The 22,430-nt window shown below is 36.2% G+C and overlaps 1 protein-coding gene across 5 annotated transcripts in view; it reads left to right on the forward strand.

The window, feature by feature from the left end:
* LOC123563697 (centrosomal protein of 112 kDa-like) overlaps positions 1-22,430 on the forward strand; it is a 65,199-nt gene that overhangs the window by 25,999 nt on the left and 16,770 nt on the right. For 4 of the 5 annotated variants that reach the window (XM_053534859.1, XM_053534878.1, XM_053534869.1 and 1 more), the window contains 12 exons: positions 9-108; positions 1,145-1,263; positions 1,714-1,857; positions 2,345-2,499; positions 7,069-7,198; positions 7,971-7,985; positions 14,871-15,023; positions 15,914-15,993; positions 17,974-18,217; positions 18,529-18,711; positions 20,190-20,333; positions 20,984-21,070. In XM_053534859.1, the coding sequence (XP_053390834.1) occupies positions 9-108; positions 1,145-1,263; positions 1,714-1,857; positions 2,345-2,499; positions 7,069-7,198; positions 7,971-7,985; positions 14,871-15,023; positions 15,914-15,993; positions 17,974-18,217; positions 18,529-18,711; positions 20,190-20,333; positions 20,984-21,070 (1,554 nt within the window). The remainder of the gene's footprint in view (positions 1-8; positions 109-1,144; positions 1,264-1,713; positions 1,858-2,344; positions 2,500-7,068; positions 7,199-7,970; positions 7,986-14,870; positions 15,024-15,913; positions 15,994-17,973; positions 18,218-18,528; positions 18,712-20,189; positions 20,334-20,983; positions 21,071-22,430) is intronic. The other variant, XM_053534863.1, reaches the window with a different exon arrangement.

A 22,430-nucleotide genomic window follows, 5' to 3' on the forward strand; every position in this document is an offset into this window, starting at 1 on the left:
ATCTTCAGATTCTGGACCGTAAAAATGCCGAAATAGAAGATGTTAAAGTTCAACACAGAAATAAGATGAAAGAAATGGAGGATCATATGACAAAGATGGAAAAGAAAAGTAGGTTTGACTCTTGGTAGATCTTTCTGCTTTATTGCTTATAAATACTGATATATAAGAAGGACTCTTTTCCTTGGGGTATTTCTCAATAAAAGATATATTAAGAAAAATACAAACCATTACGCTTTAGGTAATGGAACTAAACTAGAACACAATTTTTATTTGCTTTTAAAGCATCATTATGTCATTTCCATTTACAGATGTCAGTTTCCAGTGCCGTAAAAAGTTGCCTTGACTTCATCTTCTCAGTGTTCTTATATCTTCTGGTCCTTTGGGATCATTGATTTCAAATAATTTAGATTTGAAGATTGAATACTGCTTAAGCCTGTGCTAGGGGGCGTGGGCAGTGTTGCATTTTCTATTACTGCTCATGAACAGACTTAATGAAACCAAGTCTGCAATTTTCACTGTTTGCCTTTTTGCGGTGCTTCCGAGGGTTCTACTTTCCAGATTTTATTTTGTTTTGATTGGATTAAATTGACTATAAAAAGTATATTTAAAAATCTGTAGTTCTTAATTAAAGAATTAACATGTAAGTAGCTGGTAGTATTAGGTTTTAGGCTGGTATTTAAAAAATTACAAGGCGTGCAAAAGCTTTTCTGTTAAATGTTGTTTTTACATTGCATGTTAACCTAATATTGCCAGCTACTTTACATATAATTCTGTATCACCTTAACAGCAGCGATAAACTAGTATAACATGTGAGAATGCAAGATCACTTCTTTCCTCTGTTGTCACATCATCATTTTCTATTGAGGCAGTAAATTCTGTTTAAGTTAGACAGGGTTTGATGAATTGTCACAAAACTTATGTACTAAGTATAAAAAGCAACGGAACAATTGGATACAATCATTGGAATCATTTACCTGTGTATCATATAGAGTGACCATGATTGTCTGCTGGACTAGCAACAGTTACTGTAGTGTATGTAAATTTTCACAACCACCTTCCAACCATACATGTATTTACTGTGAATATTGTGAACAGACTGGAAGGAGAATGATTGCCTTTGTTTATGTTGATGTATGTTTTACAGTTCAGAATTTACTGAAGGAGAGCCAGCAGATGCAGGACACGAAGGATCGACAGATAGCCGAGATGAAAAACCTGGTGGAGGAAACAAATACCACAAAGAGACAGGAGTTTGAGAAAAAGGTAGGATATTGACAACCTGGTTTACTGCTGTGTCAGGAGTTAGGGATATGGCTTATACATATATCAAATATTTTGTTGGCACATAAGCAGTGTTACTATGTTTTATGTATCAAAATTATTGTATGATTTATGATTATTTATGTTGCAGTTTGAATTAAATTGTTACAGTATTTCTTTGTAGCAGGTAAATTATCAGAATATATTAAGAGTTCAGATAAATTTTATTGTGTCCAAATGTACTAAATGATGACGGATATTTTAGTGTAAGAATCTGTTATCTTTCATTCAAAAGACCATGTCAGAATGAGTTACAGTGTTAAAATTTGTTGCCTTTCAGATAAATAATATAATTTAAGAACTTATTACCTTTCAGATAAACAATTATAGTGTCAGAATTTGTTCCATTTCATATATCGAATGATAAGAGTGTCAGAATTTGTAACCTTTCAGATAAATGATATAGTGTCAGAATTCGAACAGGAAAAGTTTGATATGCAGAAACAGCATACAAAGAATATACAGGAGATTTTAGATGACACAAATGCTCGTCTACAGAAAATGGAGAGAGAATATAGTCAGCAGACTACATCCACGGTATGTGTTAGGGGTAAAAACTGTCTGAAATTCTTATCAGTTCTGCTGTTTGTTAATTGGTAGGGGATTTCTGTGGCTTAGTGGAATAGGTCACTGACTTCTAATACTTTTCCTTCACCGGTGTGGCCAATTACATTATACTCCTCAAATGCAATAACCGATTTAGCTTACATACAGGTAAAAGTAAGACTTGCATGAATATTTTGATTTGTGTACAGTTCTTTGGTTATGATGACTAAATGTGAGTGTATAATTCTCAGTTGAGTTTTATAAATAAATAAATGGTCAAAGACATACTGATGCAGACAACAGGCCTATTAACAAGTATCACTCTTGTAACTCAGCATGCACAAAACATTGTCAACTGTTCTGAGAATTGTGGCAGACCTAAACTCAAACCTGTTAATTTTAATACTTTGGCGATGTTATAAATGCAGTTGGATGTAAATTTAGGAGGAAAAATAGTAACATTACCTTGTGCTTGTAGCAAAATGTGATCAAGGAGTTGGAAGCAAGAGTTCAACAACTGATGAATGAGACAGAAAATATCAAGAAATCTCGAGCACAGCTGGAGAAAGAGAAGACTGAAGCAGACTCTAGGATTGAAAGATTCAAGTCAGAGTTACGAACACAGCAAGACAAGTAAGTTAAATATGCTTAAAGTAGAAATAAGCAAAGAGAGATACATCTAAAGATACTTTAAACTCTTCTTCCTTTCTAATCTGTATGAGTGAGACATATGCCTCATGTCTTTGGTAAAGTGCTATTTTGCATGCCATTGACTGAATTTTTAGCTCACCTGTCACAAAGTGACAAGGTGAGCTTTTGTGATCGTGCGGTGTCCGTCGTCCATCCGTGCGTGCGTGCGTCAGTCCGTAAACTTTTGCTTGTGACCACTCTAGAGGTCACATTTTTCATGGGATCTTTATGAAAGTTGGTCAGAATGTTCAACTTGATGATATCTAGGTCAAGTTCGAAACTGGGTCACGTGCCTTCAAAAACTAGGTCAGTAGGTCTAAAAATAGAAAAACCTTGTGACCTCTCTAGAGGCCATATATTTCACAAGATCTTCATGAAAATTGGTCAGAACGTTCACCTTGATGATATCTAGGTCAAGTTCGAAACTGGGTCACGTGCCATCAAAAACTAGGTCAGTAGGTCAAATAATAGAAAAATCTTGTGACCTCTCTAAAGGCCATATTTTTCATGGGATCTGTATGAAAGTTGGTCTGAATGTTCATCTTGATGATATCTAGGTCAAGTTCGAAACTGGGTCACGTGCGGTCAAAAACTAGGTCAGTAGGTCTAAAAATAGAAAAACCTTGTGACCTCTCTAGAGGCCATATATTTCATGAGATCTTCATGAAAATTGGTCAGAATGTTCACCTTGATGATATATAGGTCAAGTTCGAAAGTGGGTCACGTGCCGTCAAAAACTAGGTCAGTAGGTCAAATAATAGAAAAACCTTGTGACCTCTCTAGAGGCCATATTTTTCATGGGATCTGTATGAAAGTTGGTCTGAATGTTCATCTTGATGATATCTAGGTCAAGTTCGAAAGTGGGTCACGTGCCTTCAAAAACTAGGGCAGTAGGTCAAATAATAGAAAAACCTTGTGACCTCTCTAAAGGCCGTATTTTTCATGGGATCTGTATGAAAGTTGGTCAGAATGTTCATCTTGATGATATCTAGGTCAAGTTCGAAACTGGGTCACGTGCGGTCAAAAACTAGGTCAGTAGGTCTAAAAATAGAAAAACCTTGTGACCTCTCTAGAGGCCATATATATCACGAGATCTTCATGAAAATTGGTCAGAATGTTCACCTTGATGATATCTAGGTCAAGTTTGAAAGTGGGTCACGTGCCATCAAAAACTAGGTCAGTAGGTCAAATAATAGAAAAACCTTGTGACCTCTCTAAAGGCCATATTTTTCATGGGATCTGTATGAAAGTTGGTCTGAATGTTCATCTTGATGACATCTAGGTCAAGTTCGAAAGTGGGTCACGTGCCATCAAAAACTAGGTCAGTAGGTCAAATAATAGAAAAACCTTGTGACCTCTCTAAAGGCCATATTTTTCATGGGATCTATATGAAAGTTGGTCTGAATGTTCATCTTGATGATATCTAGGTCAAGTTCGAAACAGGGTCATGTGCGGTCAAAAACTAGGTCAGTAGGTCTAAAAATAGAAAAACCTTGTGACCTCTCTAGAGGCCATACTTGTGAATGGATCTCCATAAAAATTGGTCAGAATGTTCATCTTGATGATATCTAAGTCAAGTTCGAAAGTGGGTCACGTGCCATCAAAAAGTAGGTCAGTAGGTCAAATAATGAAAAAACGTGACCTCTCTAGAGGCCATATTTTTCATGGGATCTGTATGAAAGTTGGTCTGAATGTTTATCTTGATGATATATAGGTCAAGTTTGAAACTGGGTCAACTGCGATCAAAAACTAGGTCAGTAGGTCTTGAAATAGAAAAACCTTTTGACCTCTCTAGAGGCCATACCCTTGAATGGATCTTCATGAAAATTGGTCAGAATGTTCACCTTGATGATATCTAGGTCAAGGTTGAAACTGGGTCACGTGCCATAAAAAACTAGGGCAGTAGGTCAAATAATAAAAAAACCTTGTGACCTCTCTAGAGGCCATACCTTTCATGGGATCTGTATGAAAGTTGGTCTGAATGGTCATCTTGATGATATCTAGGTCAGGTTTGAAACTGGGTCAACTGCGGTCAAAAGTAGGTCAGTAGGTCTAAAATTAGAAAAATCTTGTGACCTCTCTAGAGGCCATATTTTTCAATGGATCTTCATGAAAATTGATCTGAATGTTCACCTTGATGATATCTAGGTCAGTTTCGAAACTGGGTCACGTGCGGTCAAAAACTAGGCCAGTAGGTATAAAAATAGAAAAACCTTGTGACCTCTCTAGAGGCCATATTTTTCATGAGATCTTCATGAAAATTAGTGATAATGTTCACCTTGATATCTAGGTAAAGTTCAAAACAGGGTCACGTACCTTTGAAAACTAGGTCAATAGGTCAAATAGTAGAAAAACCTTGTGACCTCTCTAGAGACCATATTTTTCAATGGATCTTCCTGAAAATTGGTCAGAATTTTTATCTTGATAATATCTAGGTCAGGTTCAAAACTGGGTCACATGAGCTCAAAAACTAGGTCACTATGTCAGATAATAGAAAAAACGACGTCATACTCAAAACTGGGTCATGTGGGAAGAGGTGAGCGATTCAGGACCATCATGGTCCTCTTGTTTAGCTCACCTGAGCCAAAGGCTCTTGGTGAGCTTTTGTGACCGCTCAATGTCCGTCGTCAGTCGTGCGACGTCCGTCCATCAACATTTTCTAAAAATACCTTCTTCTTGAAAACCACTGGGCAGAATTACACCAAACTTCACAGGAATGATCCTTGGGTGGCCGCCTTTCAAAATTGTTCAAACATTAAGAATTGAATTCCATGCAGAACTCTGGTTGCCATGGCAACCGAAAGGAAAAACTTTAAAAATCTTCTTGTCCAAAACCACAGGGCCTAGGGCTTTGATGTCTGGTATGTAGCATCATCTAGTGGTCCTCTACCAAAATTGTTCAAATTATCCCTCTAAGGTCAAATATGGCCCCGCCCTGGGGGTCACATGGTTTATATAGACTTAAATACGGAAAACTTTGAAAATCTTCTTGTACAAAACCACATGGCCTAGGGCTTTAATATTTGGTATGTAGCATCATCTAGTGGCCCTCTACCAAGATTAAAGCCCGCCCGTTTAGCTCAGTAGGTAAGAGCGTTGGTCTACGGATCGCGGGGTCGCGAGTTCGATCCTCGGGCGGGGCGTATGTTCTCCGTGACTATTTGATAAACGACATTGTGTCTGAAATCATTAGTCCTCCACCTCTGATAATTCATGTGGGGAAGTTGGCAGTTACTTGCGGAGAACAGGTTTGTACTGGTACAGAACCCAGGAACACTGGTTAGGTTATCTGCCCGCCGTTACATGACTGAAATACTGTTGAAAAACGGCGTTAAACCCAAAACAAACAAACAAAAATCTACCAAGATTATTCAAATTATCCCCCTAGGGTCAAATATGGCCCCACCCTGGGGGTCACATGGTTTATATAGACTTATATAGGGAAAACTTTGAAAATTTTCTTGTACAAAACCACATGGCCTAGGGCTTTGATATTTGGTATGTAGCATTATCTAGTGGTCCTCTACCAAGACTGTTCAAATTATCCCCCTAGGGTCAAATATGGCCCCGCCCCGAGGGTCCCAAGTTTTACATAGACTTATATAGGAAAAAAAGTATAAAAATGTTCTTCTCTGAATCCACAACACTTAGACCTTTGATATTTGGTTTGTAGCATTGTTTTATGGTCCTCAACCAAAATTATTCAAATTGTACCCCTTGGGTGAAAAAAGGCCCTGCCCTGGGGGTCCCAAGTTTTATGTAGGCTTATATAGGAAAAAGCTTTAAAAATCTTCTTGTCTGAAACCATACGACCTAGGCTTTTGATATTTGGTGTGGTGCATTGTCTAGTAGTCCTCTATCAAAATTGTTCAAATTATACCCCTGGGGTTAAAAGAGGCCACGCCCTGGGGTCATTTAGTTATTATGTGAGTTATATAGGAAAAATCATCTGATCCTATTTCCAAGACTGTTTAATTATAATTACCTGATGACCCCAAGTAATATGATGTCACTTGACTGTGACCTTGACCTACTGACCTACTTTCTTGTTTTTTAAGATACAGCCTTGAAATTTTGATGACATACACAGTTTTGCACACAAATCGTAAAACTGAATTTCATTGACCATGAATGTGACCTACTGACTTTCTTAATATTTTATCATCAGTTTGACATTTGAAACATGTAGCTCATATTACTCAGGTGAGCGATCCAGGGTCATCATGACCCTCTTGTAAGATTTCATAGGATCTGTCTGCAAATACACCTTTAACACATTTTCTTCTTAACATGACATTAACAAAGGCAAGTAGTGCAGATCAGTATCATTCTTTTGTTCAAGTACCGTTGCTCCATATTTTAAAAAAAAATGAAATACTTCTATAAACTACTTTGAAATCCCTTAATCTGACCATTCTTAAAAAAAAATTAGTATTTTTATCAGTTTTCTAAGGTTAGTAGTTGTATTAATTCAAATTTCCTGTGCTGATCTTCTCTTTGGTATGTTTATAGGATGTTATCAATGGAGCAGGACCACCAGCGATCCCTGGAGCAACATGACCAGGACCTGAGAGGGTTGCAGCGGAAAACAGAGTCCAACATTGATTTTCTCAAGCAAGAACACAACATGGCTCAAACCAAGGTATACACTACACTTACTGTACCATTCCCTGCTGTTTTGTAGATGTTGCAGATGGGTTATATGTTAGATGGTTTTGCAAGTTTGGATATTTTGTAGATGTTTTGAGTGAGAAGCATTTTAGATGTTTGCAAAGCACATGTACTCACTTTTGTAGATGTTATGTATGGAATTTGTAAGGTGATAGCTCTGTATTCTAACAGCATGTGTATCAAGTGTTTAAACATGTCTCTGTCTGATAAGTAGAACAAATACCTATGAATACTTAATGAATGAATCATCTTTTGTTTGACATTAAAGCATTATCTCTTTCAAGTTTAAAACTTGTTTATTTCTTAGTTTAAAATGTAAAAGATGTTGCATGTTCAAATAGTCAAATTGCATTTCTTACTGATCATGTAATGTTTTCACTGGAGAGGACTTCCTGTTTGTCATATATTTGAGCCGTGCCATGGGAAAACCAACATAGTGGGTGTGCGACCAGCATGGATCCAGACCAGCCTGCGCATCCGCGCAGTCTGGTCAGGCTCCATGCTGTTCGCTTTTAAAGCCTATTGGAATTGGAGAAACTGTTAGCGACCAGCATGGATCCTGACCAGACTGCGCAGATGCGCAGGCTGGTCTGGATCCATGCTGGTCGCACACCCACTATGTTGGTTTTCCCATGGCACGGCTCATTTGTCTCTTCACTACAGTAGCTAACATGATTCTATTTATGTATTGTTACATCTGTTTGCTTGACCTAACTGCATGATTATATACATCACATGCACAGGGACGTTATTTTAAGGTAACAATCAGCACCTTAGGTTGTGGAAGCAATTATATGAACACTCACCCATAATATAAATCAGTCGTTTATGATTTAATTTTAACTTTAAATTCAGACCAATTCCTTTGTTCCTACAAAAATGTAAGTTGTTTGTTAGTTAAGCTGTTTATTTGGCAATAAAGGAACACGTTTGGCCATATTGCAGACAACACAGTGTATATGGAAGTAGAAACCATTTGTAAATATAGCAAGCCAAAGGTCTGTTTTTAATGTTCTTTACGTTTCAAAAAAATGCTGCAAGTTCAAAGTTACAATGAAAAGATTGGTCAATTGACGGGGCGTTTGTGCAAATTGTTTAACATAGTCATCACAGAGAGTGGGTGATATTTTGAATTTTAGAGTAATTATATCACCTGATGCAAAACATATTTGGGCCATATTGGATTCCTGCATCCCCTTCTGTTGGTCCATCCATCAGTCTTGTTCATTCCATGTCTTCTTGACCAGCTTGAAATTTATTACCAAGATTTATTCACTGGCAAGATTTTCATTAAGCTTGCACCAGTAACTAACCTCAGCAAAACGACATGCAATATTACACAAACCAGGTCACTAGGTCCAAGCTTAAGGTCACACTTGGAGGTCGAAGGTCAGAAGGCTTAAGTTTTTGTCGACACTAAACCACTTGGAAGATTTTCATAAAACTAGCGCCAGATATTAATCTCATTAAGATGATGTGCAGAGCACACAGTCCAGATCACTCTGTCCAAGGTCAGGTAGTTTAACTATATGTCAAATCCATAATTTCTAAACCTCTTGGAAAATTTTATAAATTAAGCAGCACATATTAAGCCCATCAAGAGTACATGAAGAGCACACAATTCAGGTAACTCAGGCCATGATCAATTTCACGCTTGGAGGAGATGAATTCCATCATGTCCACACCATATCTTCTAAACCGTTTCAAGGGTTTTCATATACCTAACATCAAAGATTAACCTCATCAAGACAATATAAACAGTGCACAAGCCTGATCACTTTGTCCAAGGTCAAGGTCACACTTGGAGGTGAAAGGTCGGATAGCTCAACTCCATGTCCGCTCCATCTCTTCTAAACTGCTCTTAATTACCTTTTATGATAGGTCTAGTTTATTTCCCTTTTTAATGCAAGAGTCATTTGCATATCTGTTATACTGCAGCATGTTGGTTTGGAAATTTCTTACAACAGTATGTATCGTTTTACAGCCGAATCATGATATATCGGTATATTGGTATTACAACACATTCCAATTCTGTGGGCTCTCAGATGCACAAAAATGCTTGATAACAGAAAAATAAAACTTAATGGACAGCCTGCTGAATTGTCCAATATCTATTCTTTGATAGTTTTCTAGAAAATAAGAATTTATGTGTTCATACTTTTGCTTCCTCCAGAATTCTGATCTGTTTAATGATAAAATACAGATATAATACAGGACTGAATGTTAGATGATGCAACAAAGAAATTGTTAAATTTAGTATGGTAAATTGAAAATAAATGATAAGTGCTTAAATGAAGAAGATAAAAGGAAGGTAGGATATCAGGGTATTAATGACTCATAAAAAAATTGTAATCAAAGTAGGTCATATGGTTATGGTTCTTAACTATAGCTCATATTTCTTGTCAAAAACATTTTCTCAAGACTTTATTCTTGCCTCGGTAACCGCATTCTTTTATTATTAAACCTAACATTTCTAAATTAACAGTAAAGGCAGCTGCACTAATGAATTCTTTATCAATCCACAAAGAGTTTTATTATACATGCATATCATGTTTTCATTTCATTTAATATTTTATTTAGACAAAGGTTTCTTCTAGCAGAGTAAGGTTGTAATGTCTTATAAACAGATCAGACTTCCTAGCAGAACAGTTTCTATCTTCTCTTCACTTGTGGTGACAGTATTTAGATATAGCTGCCTGGCAGACTGTAACATGTTTTTATTTCAGCAATTCTTCCTAATTTACCAGTTGTAGATTGGTTCAGCAACATTTCTCTAAAGGCCATAACCATGTTTTCTCAATTTTTGATAATTATTCCCTGATGTTTTTGCCAATCTCTATTATAAAGCGACCAGACAATCAGCTCAAACACTGATTCAAAATACCAGGGGAAATAAGACTTTGTGGATCTTTAGTTTAATGATCAAATAATTGCTGTAAATATGTTAATATTCAGACAAAATGTCTACTTTCCTCCCCAAAATGGCCTTCCAACTTTGTTTACAAGACTCGAGGTCAGTGTTTGCACTTTATTCTAAGGATATATAAATGTAATTACTGATGACACATAACATAAAAGGGGAAAAAAGAAATTGAAGAAAAAACAAGTTAGACTTGCATAGCATAATCATGTCTCCCCAAAGTCTAGGGTTGACATACTGATTTTTGATCTGGATGTCCATATGTCACAAAATCATATCCACTGTCCTTACCATACTAGAGGATTTTCAACTAACAAATAACTAGGCACAAATTTTTGTCGTAATGAGATAATATGCAAAACAGTATTTCTGTTCATGTCTGTTAAATATTGTACTTTGTACTTAAAGCTGTTATCTCTAAGAAAGATTTTCAAATAAGTTGTATTTTCATGTCTGCTTTTATCTATATCTTATTATAAATCTTGGAAAGGATTTTCAGATTTTTACTATAATGAGACAATATGAGGAATGCAACGTACAGTCATACCTGCTTCATATATATTTGAATATGTAAAAGCAGCCAAAACCACTTGACCCAGAATGTTGAAACTTCATAGGATGATTGGACATGCAGACTAGATTACCCTTATTGATTTTGGGGTCACTTGATCAAAGGTCAAGGTCACATGGGCCTGAACATGGAAAACAAATTCCATTCAGTAACTTGAAAACCACTTGACCCAGAGTGTTGAAACTTCATAGGATGATTGGTCATGCAGAGAGATGACCCCTATTGATCTTGGGGTCAATTTGTTAAAGGTCAAGGTTGCAGTGGACAGAAAATGGAAATACATTTCCGGTTTTTAACTTCAGAACCATTTAACCTAGAACCTTCAAACTTCATAGAGAGATAGGAATAACAGAGTAGGTGACCCCTATAGTTTTTGGAGGTCACTTCATCAAAGGTCAAGGTAACAGGGGACTGAACATAGAAAACTCTTTCCAATCAATAACTTGAGAACCACTTGACCCAGAATGTTGAAACTTAATAGGATAATTGGACATGCAGAGTTAATGACCCAAAATGATTTTGGGGTCACTTGATCGAAGGTCAAGGTCACAGCAGCCCAAACATGGAAAACCGTATCCAATTCATAACTTGAGAACCACTAGGCCCAGAATGTTGAAACGTAGCGGGATGATTGGACATGCCAAATAAGTGATCCCTGTTGCAGCCAACCATCACTGTCTCTTTGACTTTCGCTCTTCTCCCCTATTGACTTCTTGCATATACTACTATGCAGTGGGGGAGACATGCGCTTTTTTACAAAAGCATCTTCTAGTTGTATTAGTGTGATTCAGAATCCAACAAAAAGAAAAACATTTGTGTTTTATTACCTTATTTCCTGCTGAATGATATATTCATGAAATTATTTTTGAAAGCATCTGAATGTTTCTTTAAATTTAATAAGATTTTCCTGATGAATTATGATGACCGTTTTTCAAGAATCTGCCGTTTATTATAGCATGATTACAAAATATGGTAGAAGGTTGATCAATGTGTTATATGATATTTCAGTTATCATCCATCATTTACAAGGGAGTCTGGTATCTGTCAGATATAGAGAATTGCCATCAATTTATATTTACCCAGAGTTGCTGTCAGGGCACTCAAGATTTCGATCATTGATGTGTTATTTTGTGAAGAAAGCTTATGAATAGAAAAGCTGGCCATTAGAAATTTCTACTGGTCATGTTCATAAAGTATTCTTTGATTTGCATGATGTAACAAAAAACTTTAATGCATTTACTCTTTAATGCATTTTTGCCATTGACAAGGTTTTAGATCCTGCAAATTCTTTTTTGTTTGTTTTGCATATCTCAAAAAGTTTTTGTCCGATATTCATTAGATATCATGGGATTGTTATGTAGCATGTTGAGATTTGCAGATTAGGGTTTTCTGTTTGATTTCTTTCAGCAAGACCTGAGTTATGGCCCTTTACTTTTTCTAAAGTATGCATAAAGAGCCATTATGTTGCAAATTTGTGAAAGAATTTTGACATATATTCCTGAAATATTAGAGGATTGTTGTATAAAATGTTAAGTTTTGCACCTGGGGGTTTGTTTGGATATTCTATCAGCCAGGCAAGAGTTATGGCCCTTGACTTTGTAGAAAACAGGCATAAAGGGCGTAAAAGTTTATGGCAAAGATATATCATGAACAAGAGATATGTCAGCTTATTAAGTAGTTCACCTGGGGATCTGTTCAGGATATTACTCTGCAAGACTGGAGTTTTTGGCCTTGACTTAGTCAAAAATAGGCAATAACAGCCTAGATGTTTGTTTTGTAAGTATCTCAAGAAGTGTTTGACCTGTAGTTATGAAACTGAATATTGTTCAGTTTGTGAAGTTTTGCAGCTTGGCATTATTTTTTATTTATCCGCCTTCCCCTCACCCCCTACTGCTCCTCCTCACTGCAAAAATATAAGTAACCGCCCCCCCTCCCCCACAAAAAAAATCAAACAAGAATCTACACTTTCAGTTTCTTTTATTTTGTGCTTAATTAGTGTGCCATTGTCAACAAGAATTCAGTCCTATGGACAACACACATTCAGTTAATGTAAATAAATAAAGCTTTCAAATGACATTCTCAAAAGGTGATGGTTCTATCAAAGTTTATAGCTTAATGGTTATAATGAACCTGAAGTATTGTACTAGAAAGTAAGGGTTCCATCTTGACATTTGAAATCCAGTACACAATTTTGATTATCAAAATTTATTATAGGGAAAATATTGTATTTTATAATTATATAATTGCCCGAATCAATTGAAGAAGATCACAGTAATTGATATAATTCTTTAGAGCTTTATAGTGGAGAGAAATAATCTGTCTTTCTTTTCTTATAAGGCATATGATTGTAAGGTATTTAATTGCACGAGACTGGGGTAATCTGTTGTTAAATCTTTACTTTTATTGGGTGTCTTTGAAATTTCCTTTAAAGCAACCTGTACACACAGTTTTGAAATGTCCTTTAAAACAACCTGTGCACACAGTTTTGGAAAAATGTTTTTTTCTCAAAGAAATCTGTAAAATGAGGGTACTGTAAAACAGTGACCATTGGTACAAATGTATTGACATACAATTTTTGGCAAGTTATCCTTATATATGACAAAGTTTATAGTGTTGAAGGGAGTTAACCATTGCAATTCTTTTGAAATAATGAAGAAAGTTAACATTTGTTTTTGCTTTTTTACTAACAGCTATGACTTATTTTCACTCACTACATTTTTCAGTGTCATAATTATACAAATTGTGCCAATTTTGGTAGAAATGAACATATGGAAAAATTTCACACTCAATGTGAGCGAGTTGCTTTAAATAAAATAAACAAGTTTGGGCGAGATGAGCTACAGACTGATGGCAATTAAAGACAAGGAAAGTATGGTACATATTCCATGCAAATTATGACCTATATGATTAAGTTAAAAGAGAAAGACAGATTTTAGTTGTTTCTACTGGTGCATGGATAGATATTATTCAGAAAGATCAGGAAGCATGAGGGGCTGGATGCATGTATGATTTCATTTCAGTTTGTTACATTTAAACAGGAGATGTTGTGGAATTTGTGTGGAAATGCATGAATAGTGTACATATTTTATGTAGGAAGCTTGAATTCACCAAGTTAGCAAAAGTTGAAATTGTCATAATGGATTGAGACACTATCATTTCTCACTGTCTGCCATAATTTTAAACTTGTCACCAAGATGTTATGCTGATCTGTTGAAACTTGAATTTGATTAAAGAGGCAGACAGGATTTTTTCAAGTTTTTGAATTTATTTAGTGAATTATCAGTAACTACACAGACATCAATGTTTGGCAGCATTATCTTGTTAAATCTGATTGTCTTATTAATTTTATTGTGTGATGCCAACTAATATAGTTAATTTCTAGTCTGTAGTCTATGCATAGAAATAATAATGACGGATATATTGAAAAAAGATAAATTTGTTGGTGTGTTCTATCCAATTGTCTGTGTTGCAAAGTTAGTGAGATTTATTGCTTTCAGAAATGATTTTAAAGCAGTTTGAAAGTCCATAATGCATGATCAGAGTATTCCAGTCCTATAGTTGAGATTTATTACCCAGATTTATTACCCATTCAATGGAAGGCAATTAATGTGAACAGGGCAATAAAAGGATTATTAACTTCTATCAGTTTTGTTTGAATAAGAAGAAATAGAAAGTTATTTCGCATGTTTTATGACTTTAACATTGCCTCATACAGAAGGTTTTATAATTCCCTGAGCTATATTTTCTGTCTTGTATAAAGGATATTGACTTTACAGTATTGCTTCAGAACAATTTTTATGACATATATACTTGTAATACTGTAATTTTTCCATTCTTAAAATGTTTGAAGAAAAATTGAACCTTTATGAAATTCCTAGGAACTAAATGTGAATGGAATATTTATGCAGAAACGTTAAGTAATAGTAAGTCAAAGAATATTACTATGTAGTACATGTACACAATGTCAGTTCATATGTCAGTTAAATGTGTGCCTTGATATACTCAAATGTTTCAACCTTACGCTTTAGAGAAGTATATCCTGTCTGGTTTTCACTGTGTAATTGTGTCTTTGTAACTATTCCATGTATAATCATGTTTGCGGATGAAGCGTTCAACATTTATATAACTGTGAATTGTTTTATATGTGTGTAGGCTGCCGAGACTGTGTCCGAGTTGGAGAGTCATATTGACCAGCTGAAGCGTAACTTGAAGGACGCGGAGGAACAGCGCCAGAGACAGATCCGAGAACTTGAGCAGGTCCATAAACAGGATAAATTCCACATGGACACTCTACATGAAAAACAGGTAAATAGTCGTACATACCTAAAGTAACCTATATCTGCACTGGTCATCAGTTAGGAATGGAACTTTCAGTGCAGTAATAGGAGTAATTTGTGTAGGATTATAGTTAATCTCAACAACTTTTACATGGATAGAACATTTGATGAGATAGTTATCCCCCGCTGTGATAAAGATGTGGTGTTGTCTATCTGACTGTTCGTCCATCTGTGCGTCCGTCGGTGTGTCAGTCTGTCTGTCCAAAATTGAAAATGCTTATAATTCAAAAAGTGTTTTAGTTAGAATGACCAAACCTCACATGATTAATAATTAGCACATGACCTTTGCTTTCATATAATATAAAACAAAATGCCTTATTTTACTGTTTACACTCTAGCTTCTTCATTTCTGAACAAATTAATATCATATTTACATATAATGTGTATACATGTATAATAAAATGTTAGGTCAGAATACAGCCACTGTACTGGTTAAGTTCAGTCTATTGATCGATGAGTTATGTGTTCTAGATTTAGCGATAATTTCCATGCAACATTTATATGCAGTTTAATGCATGTTTCATGACATATGCACATGTCTTTTGCATATCTATTCATCATGTAAATTAAATGAAGCAGTTTTTGGAGACATGGCAGTTTCCACATATATTTTGTTCCTCCTGGAAGTCACATCACCTATAAATGTTAAAAAAAAAATAATGTAAAGACAAACAACGCATATAGAATTTATACAATTTTAATATGGATAAAGCATGTAATCATTGAAATGCATATTATTTTGCCCTTGATAGATGGCATACAGAATGTAACAATGCACAGCTTTATTTGACTTTCTAAATTTCTGTCAAGATTTTATCTCAACCTTAAACCAGTATAGATGTTATCCTCTTATTTTAGTTGTCGTCTGCTAAGAAAGAGATTGATCAGCTGGATGCAGATCTTCATAAGAAAATCAAAAATTTGGAACAGATTGTCAGGTAATATTGAGTTTCTAAAAGCTGTTAAAGGAAATCATTAAGATTGTCCAGTTTCTAGTCAAGCTGGAGATGGAGAGAGAGGAGAATTATTTAACAACACCTGTTCATAGATATTCGGAATGTATTCGTTTTAAGGTAGTTCTGCATGCTTGGTTCAAAATTTTTTCTACAATGTAGAATTTGATTAAACTCTGATTTTTCAAAACTTTGGAATATACTTAGAAAATTCAGCAAATAAAAAGGATAGAGTTGTGTGCTTGAATTTTTGCTAGACTGATTTGAAAAATTTGCATTTTTTCATAATGGGAGTCTGTGGATAAATCAGAACTTTCATAACATTTTCGAAAGTAGAATTTTTTTCTACAATGTAGATTGTGATGAGACTTCTCACAGTCGTAAATAAACATGTGGTGTAATAAAATGTATGGGTCCGTGTGCTTATTTTTGTGATATTTGACCATGATTAAAGTGAACTGCACATTTCAAGCTATTTTTAAGACATTATTTTGAATTATTTAACATGTCAGATATTTTTAATCCTCCGACCGTGGCGGAGGGATCATAGGAATGGTCTGCGTCCGTCCTGCCATCTGTCCGTCCGTAACACTTTTGTGTCCGCTCCATATCTCTTGAACCCCTTGAAGGATTTTCATCAAACTTGGGTCAAATGATCACCTCATCAAGACGATGTGCAGAACCCATGAGTCAGCCATGCCAGCTCAAGGTCAAGGTCACAACTCGGGGTCAAAGGTTTGAGTTTTCCATTTTGTGTCCGCTCTATATCTCTTAAACCCCTTGAAGGAATTTTATAAAACTTGGGTCAAATGATCACCTCATCAAGACGATGTGCAGAACCCATGAGTCAGTCATGCTGGCTCAAGGTCAAGGTCACAACTTAGGGTCAAAGGTTTGAGCCTTCCATTTCGTGTCCGCTCTATATCTCCTAAACCCCTTGAAGGATTTTCATCAAACTTGGGTACAACGATCACCTCATCAAGGCGATGTGCAGAACTTATGAGTCAGCCATGTCAGCTCAAGGTCAAGGTCACAACTGAAGGTCAAAGGTTTGAGCCTTCCATTTCGTGTCCGCTCTATATCTCCTAAACCCCTTGAAGGAATTTTATAAAACTTGGGTCAAATGATTACCTCATCAGAACAATGTGCAGAAATTATGAGTCAACCATGCCAGCTCAAGGTCAAGGTCACAACTAAGGGTAGAAGGTTTGAGCCTTCCATTTGGTGTCCCCTCTGTATCTCCTAAACCCCTTGAAGGATTTTCATCAAACTTGGGTCAAATGATCACCTCATCAAGATGTTGTGCAGAATTCATGAGTCAGCCATGTCAGTACAAGGTCAAGGTCACAGCTAAAATCAAAGATTTACCCTTTCACTATCCATAGCAGTGGCAGGGGATTTAGCTGTCGTTCAGACTGCCTTGTAATATAATATTTTAACTTTAGAAAGATAGTAACAGTGCCATCTTAATATATTTACTCACAGGTTGCCATTAATTTATAAACTGATTTTCATTTCCGTACGCCGAATCCAGGCTTTATTCTACGTTTTCCAGATAAATGACATTACGCCATCACTTCCAGTTTATCAAACATGCAGAACTACCTTAAATAGAGAACAAAATAAATCATTATATTTACCCAAGTGTGGAAAATTTCATCACTTTGTCTATACAGTCAATGATCTTCCAATAGCCAGTCATTATCTGACACTAATTTTCACTTTAGCCTCTCTCAAGTTTTTTTTTTTTTTTATGAATAGGTTTTACAAAGATATATTTATCAATCTTGATGGTTTGCCTGGATAGTCTATCTGAAGAATTACCCTTGACAGCATACATATACTTTCTGCATCACAGTGTATTATCTACTGTTTGTACAACTTCAAACATTAAATCTAAATTTGGTAAGATAAAAGCAAGATAAAAAAAAATGTTTAATGATAAAACTGTAACACTTGTTATAGGGATAGGGAAGATGAAATCAAGAGACTGTCAGAGAAGAATCGCCACCAAGCCGAGGAGTCAGAGAAGGCATTATCTGCCTTCAAGGAACAGGTTGACAAAAACCAGACGCGTATGTTTGATGATATGAAACAGCAGATGGCTCGTGTTGAATCAGATCTCAACAAATCCAAGCTCGCAAGAGAAAAACAGGCCAAGGAGTTTAATAGACAGATTGATGAGGAAAAGGCAAACCATAATAGAGAGGTAAGTCGCTGCTGGCTTAACGTACTTGAAATGTCAGAAATTGCTTTATATAATATCATTCTAAAATCATCTTAAAATGATAAATGAATTAATGAAAATATGATTATTTCAGCCAGTTCATAGTACTTTCAGACATTTCTTACCTGGGACTATGCTTGGACACTTCTTTTCTTCTTCTCATTGCATTGTCAAGGGACGTAATTTAAATATCTAGTGTAACAATGTCATTGATAGAATTTGAAAGTTTGCATTTATGAGATAACTCTGGCATGAAAAATGATGCAATTTTGAAACTCTGATACTGTTTCTAGGTGATGGAATTGAAGATGTCATTTGAACAAGAGAAAGCAACAATGTTGAAAGATTTCCATCTACAGAAAGAGTTTATCCACGGTGAACACGAGAAGGAGACGGAGAATCTCAAATCATTACACAAACAGGAGGTCACAGATCTCGAGAGAAGGATGCATCTGAGACAAGAAAAAGATGCCAAGGTATAACACCATAGTAACATGATTTGACCAGTAGATATGTAGATATGTTTGTCTGAGAAAGAGAATGTGAAGTAAAAGAACATTCAGTAAGGTATAAGTAACTCAGCCAGAATATTGTAAGTTGGAGTTGCACTTGCTCATGGCTGTACTTCTCCATACAGCACCATTAATAGTTCTTCCCTGAGTAACTCAGTTGATCACATTGGAACTAATGTAAGTAAATAGAGGATATTACATCAGTGTTTTTTCATATTGAATTTATTAAACGAGTTGAATAAAATTATTCACAGTTTAATAAGTTAATTGTGGATAGACACAGATGAAATGTTCTTTTTATCATATGTTATCTTTTCCTGCTGAAACATCAAAATTTCTTCTATTTATGCCCCCATTTTTGTGGGGGGGGGGCATATAGATTTGCCCTTGTCCCTCTGTCCTTCCGTCCATCCGTCCTTCCGAGAATGTTGTGTCGCTCCAGAAGTATTTGATGTAGCGTCACAAAACTTTACAGGAATGTTGGTCAGCATGTGTAGTTGTGCACCTGGGGTTTCACGTCTGGATTCATTCAGACATGTAGGAGTTATGGCCCCTGACTTTGTAAAAATTGGTTATTTTAATGTTGTGTCGCGCCTAGCTCCAAAAGTATTTGCCCTAGAGTCACAAAACTTTACAGGAATGTTGGTCAGCATGTGTAGTTGTGCACCTGAAGTTTTGCGTCTGGATTCATTCAGTTGTGTAGTAGTTATGGCCCCTGACTTAGTAAAAAATTGGTCAAATTGGCCAGATTTGAAACTGGGTCACGTGCAGTCAAAAACTAGGTCAGTAGGTCAAATAATAAAAAAACCTTGTGACCTCTCTAGAGGCCATATATTTCCTGGGATCTGTATGACAATTAGTCTGAATGTTCATCTTGATGATATCTAGATCAAGTCAAAACTGGGTGAACTGTGGTCAAAAACTAGGTCAGTAGGTCTAAAAATAGAAAAAAACATTTTGAACTCTCTAGAGGCCATAATTTATAATGGATCTTCATGAAAATTGGTCTGAATGTTCACCTTGATGATATCTAGATAAAATTCGAAACTGGGTCACGTGTGGTCAAAAACTAGGTCAGTAGGTATAAAAATAAAAAAACTTTTTGACCTCTCTAGAGGCCATATTTTTCATGAGATCTTCATGAAAATTGGTGAGAATGTTCACCTTGATGATATCTAGGTCAAGTTCAAAACTGGGTCACATGAGCTCAAAAACTAGGTCACTATGTCAAATAATAGAAAAAAACGACGTCATACTCAGTTCAAAACTGGGTCATGTGGGGACAGGTGAGCGATTCAGGACCATCATGGTCCTCTTGTTTTTCTAATGTTTATTTGTCTGTTCAGATTTTTATGTCATGCTTGATAACTCTACAGTTTCATATTTTAAAATCCTTATAAGGATGTGTGATTTTGTTAAAAGTAGATATTTTGTTGTTGTAGAAAATTGCGAGTCTAGACCTACGAGAGCAGGAGTTACGAGAAGAAGTTGTGCAGTCGAACCAGTTGAGGAAACAACAGTTAGTGGAGCTTGGTTTGCTGCGTGAGGAGGAGAAACAGACCATGCAAAGGGAACAGGAAACTGAGGTTAACATTCATTATATTATTATTATTATGTTTCCCCCACCCCCATACTTGGGGGGAGACATATTGTTTTTACCTTTGCCGTCTGTCTGTCCGTCTCTTTGTCCATCCGTCTGCATTAAGCTTGGCTTTCACAGGTCAAAATGCTGGCCGGATTTTGATGAAACTTCACAGAAGAGATCAGTACCAAGCTTACTTGTGCATGTCAACAGCATGTTCCACTTCACTGCACAAATTGGCCACCAGAGCTAAAAATAAAGAACTCTTGTTCGGCTTTCACAGGTCAAACTGCAGACTAGATTTTGACGAAACTTCACCGGAGTGTTACCAAGCCTAGTTGTCCATATTGTCGGCAGGTTTCGCTTCGCTGCACAAAATAGTCGCCAGAGCTTTAAAATCGAAAAATCTTGTTTGGCTTTCACAGGTCATATTGCTGTCTGGATTTCGATGAAACTTCCTGTGCATATCTTCGGCATGTTCTGCTTTGCTGTACGAAATGGTCGTCAAAGCTAAAAATAGAGAAATCTTGTTCAACTTTCACAGGTCAAACTTTCGAAACTACTCTTACACTAACTGGTATTGTTTTTAAATTTATTTTTTTTACAAGTTTGAAACAACTGGACATTTCCTTTAGTATATATATTTACTTTCAGATGAACAAACTTAGATCTGAGATGGAACAGCAAAGGTTAGAGTTACAGAAGACACATAGTACAGAAATGGAACATGTTCTTGGAAAGGTGAGTAACTGATGAATTTTCTTGAAACAAATGTGTATCCTGTTGATTTACATGTAATTGATTGAAATTGTGAAACAGAATTTAATTGTGTATTAAGACTTTATTATTCTCCGTTCTCAATTTTCTCCAAGACTCTACAAGGAAAAAAAGATTAAAGGTTAAGTTATTGTTGCTTAGGTCAGGCTACTCTGCTGGCCACTATATTTATGCCCCCCTTCAAAGAAGGAGGGGTATATTGTTTTGCAGATGTCTGTCGGTCGGTTGGTCGGAATGTAGACCAATCCGTTTCTGGATGATAACTCAAGAATTCTTGGGCCTAGGATCATGAAAGTTGATAGGGAGGTTGGTCATCACCAGCAGATGACCCCTATTGATTTTGAGGTCTGTATGTCAAAGGTCAAGGTCACAGTGACCCTGAATAGTAAAACGGTTTCCGGATGATAACTCAAGAACACTTGGGCCTAGGATCATGAAAGTTAATAGGGAGGTTGGTAATGACCAGCAGATGACCCCTATTGATTTTGAGATCAGTATGTTAAAGGTCAAGGTCACAGTGACCCTGAACAGTAAAACGGTTTCCGGATGATAACTCAAGAACGCTTAGACCTAGGGTCACGAAAGTTGATATTGAGGTTGGTCATAACCAGCAGATGACCCCTATTAATTTTGAGGTCAGATTGTCAAAGGTCAAGGTCACAGTGACCAGGAACAGTAAAATGGTTTCCAGGCAATAACTCATGAACACTTTGGCCTAGTATCAGGAAAATTGAAAGTTAGGTTGGCCATGACCATCAGATGACCCTATTGATTTTGAGGTCATTAGGTCAGGGTCAAGGTCCATTGACCAGGAACAGTTAAATGGTTTCTGATCTTCTTGTCCAAAACATAAGGCCTAGGGCTTTGATATTTGGTATGTAGCAAAATCTAGTGGTCCTCTACCAAGATTGTTCAGATTATTTCCCTGGGGTCAAATATGGCCCACCCGGGGGTCACATGGTTTATATAGACTTATATAGGAAAAACTTTGAAAAACCTCTTGTCCAAAACCACAGGGCCTAGGGCTTTGATATTTTGTATATGACATCATCAAGTGGTCCTCTACTAAGATTGTTCAAATTATTCCCCTAGGGTAAAATATGACTCCGCCCTGTGGGTCACATGATTTACATAGACTATATAGGGAAAAACTTTAAAAATCTTCTTGTCCAAACCACAAAGACTATGGCTTTGATATTTTGTAATGTAGCATCATTTAGTGGTTCACTACCAAGTTTGTTTAACTTATCCCTTTAAGGTCAAATATGGCCCCGCCCCAGGGGTCATATTGTTCATATAGACTTATATAGGGAAAAACTTAGAA

This window comes from Mercenaria mercenaria, chromosome 2, assembly GCF_021730395.1.
Source record: "Mercenaria mercenaria strain notata chromosome 2, MADL_Memer_1, whole genome shotgun sequence".
NCBI classification, from domain to species: domain Eukaryota; kingdom Metazoa; phylum Mollusca; class Bivalvia; order Venerida; family Veneridae; genus Mercenaria; species Mercenaria mercenaria.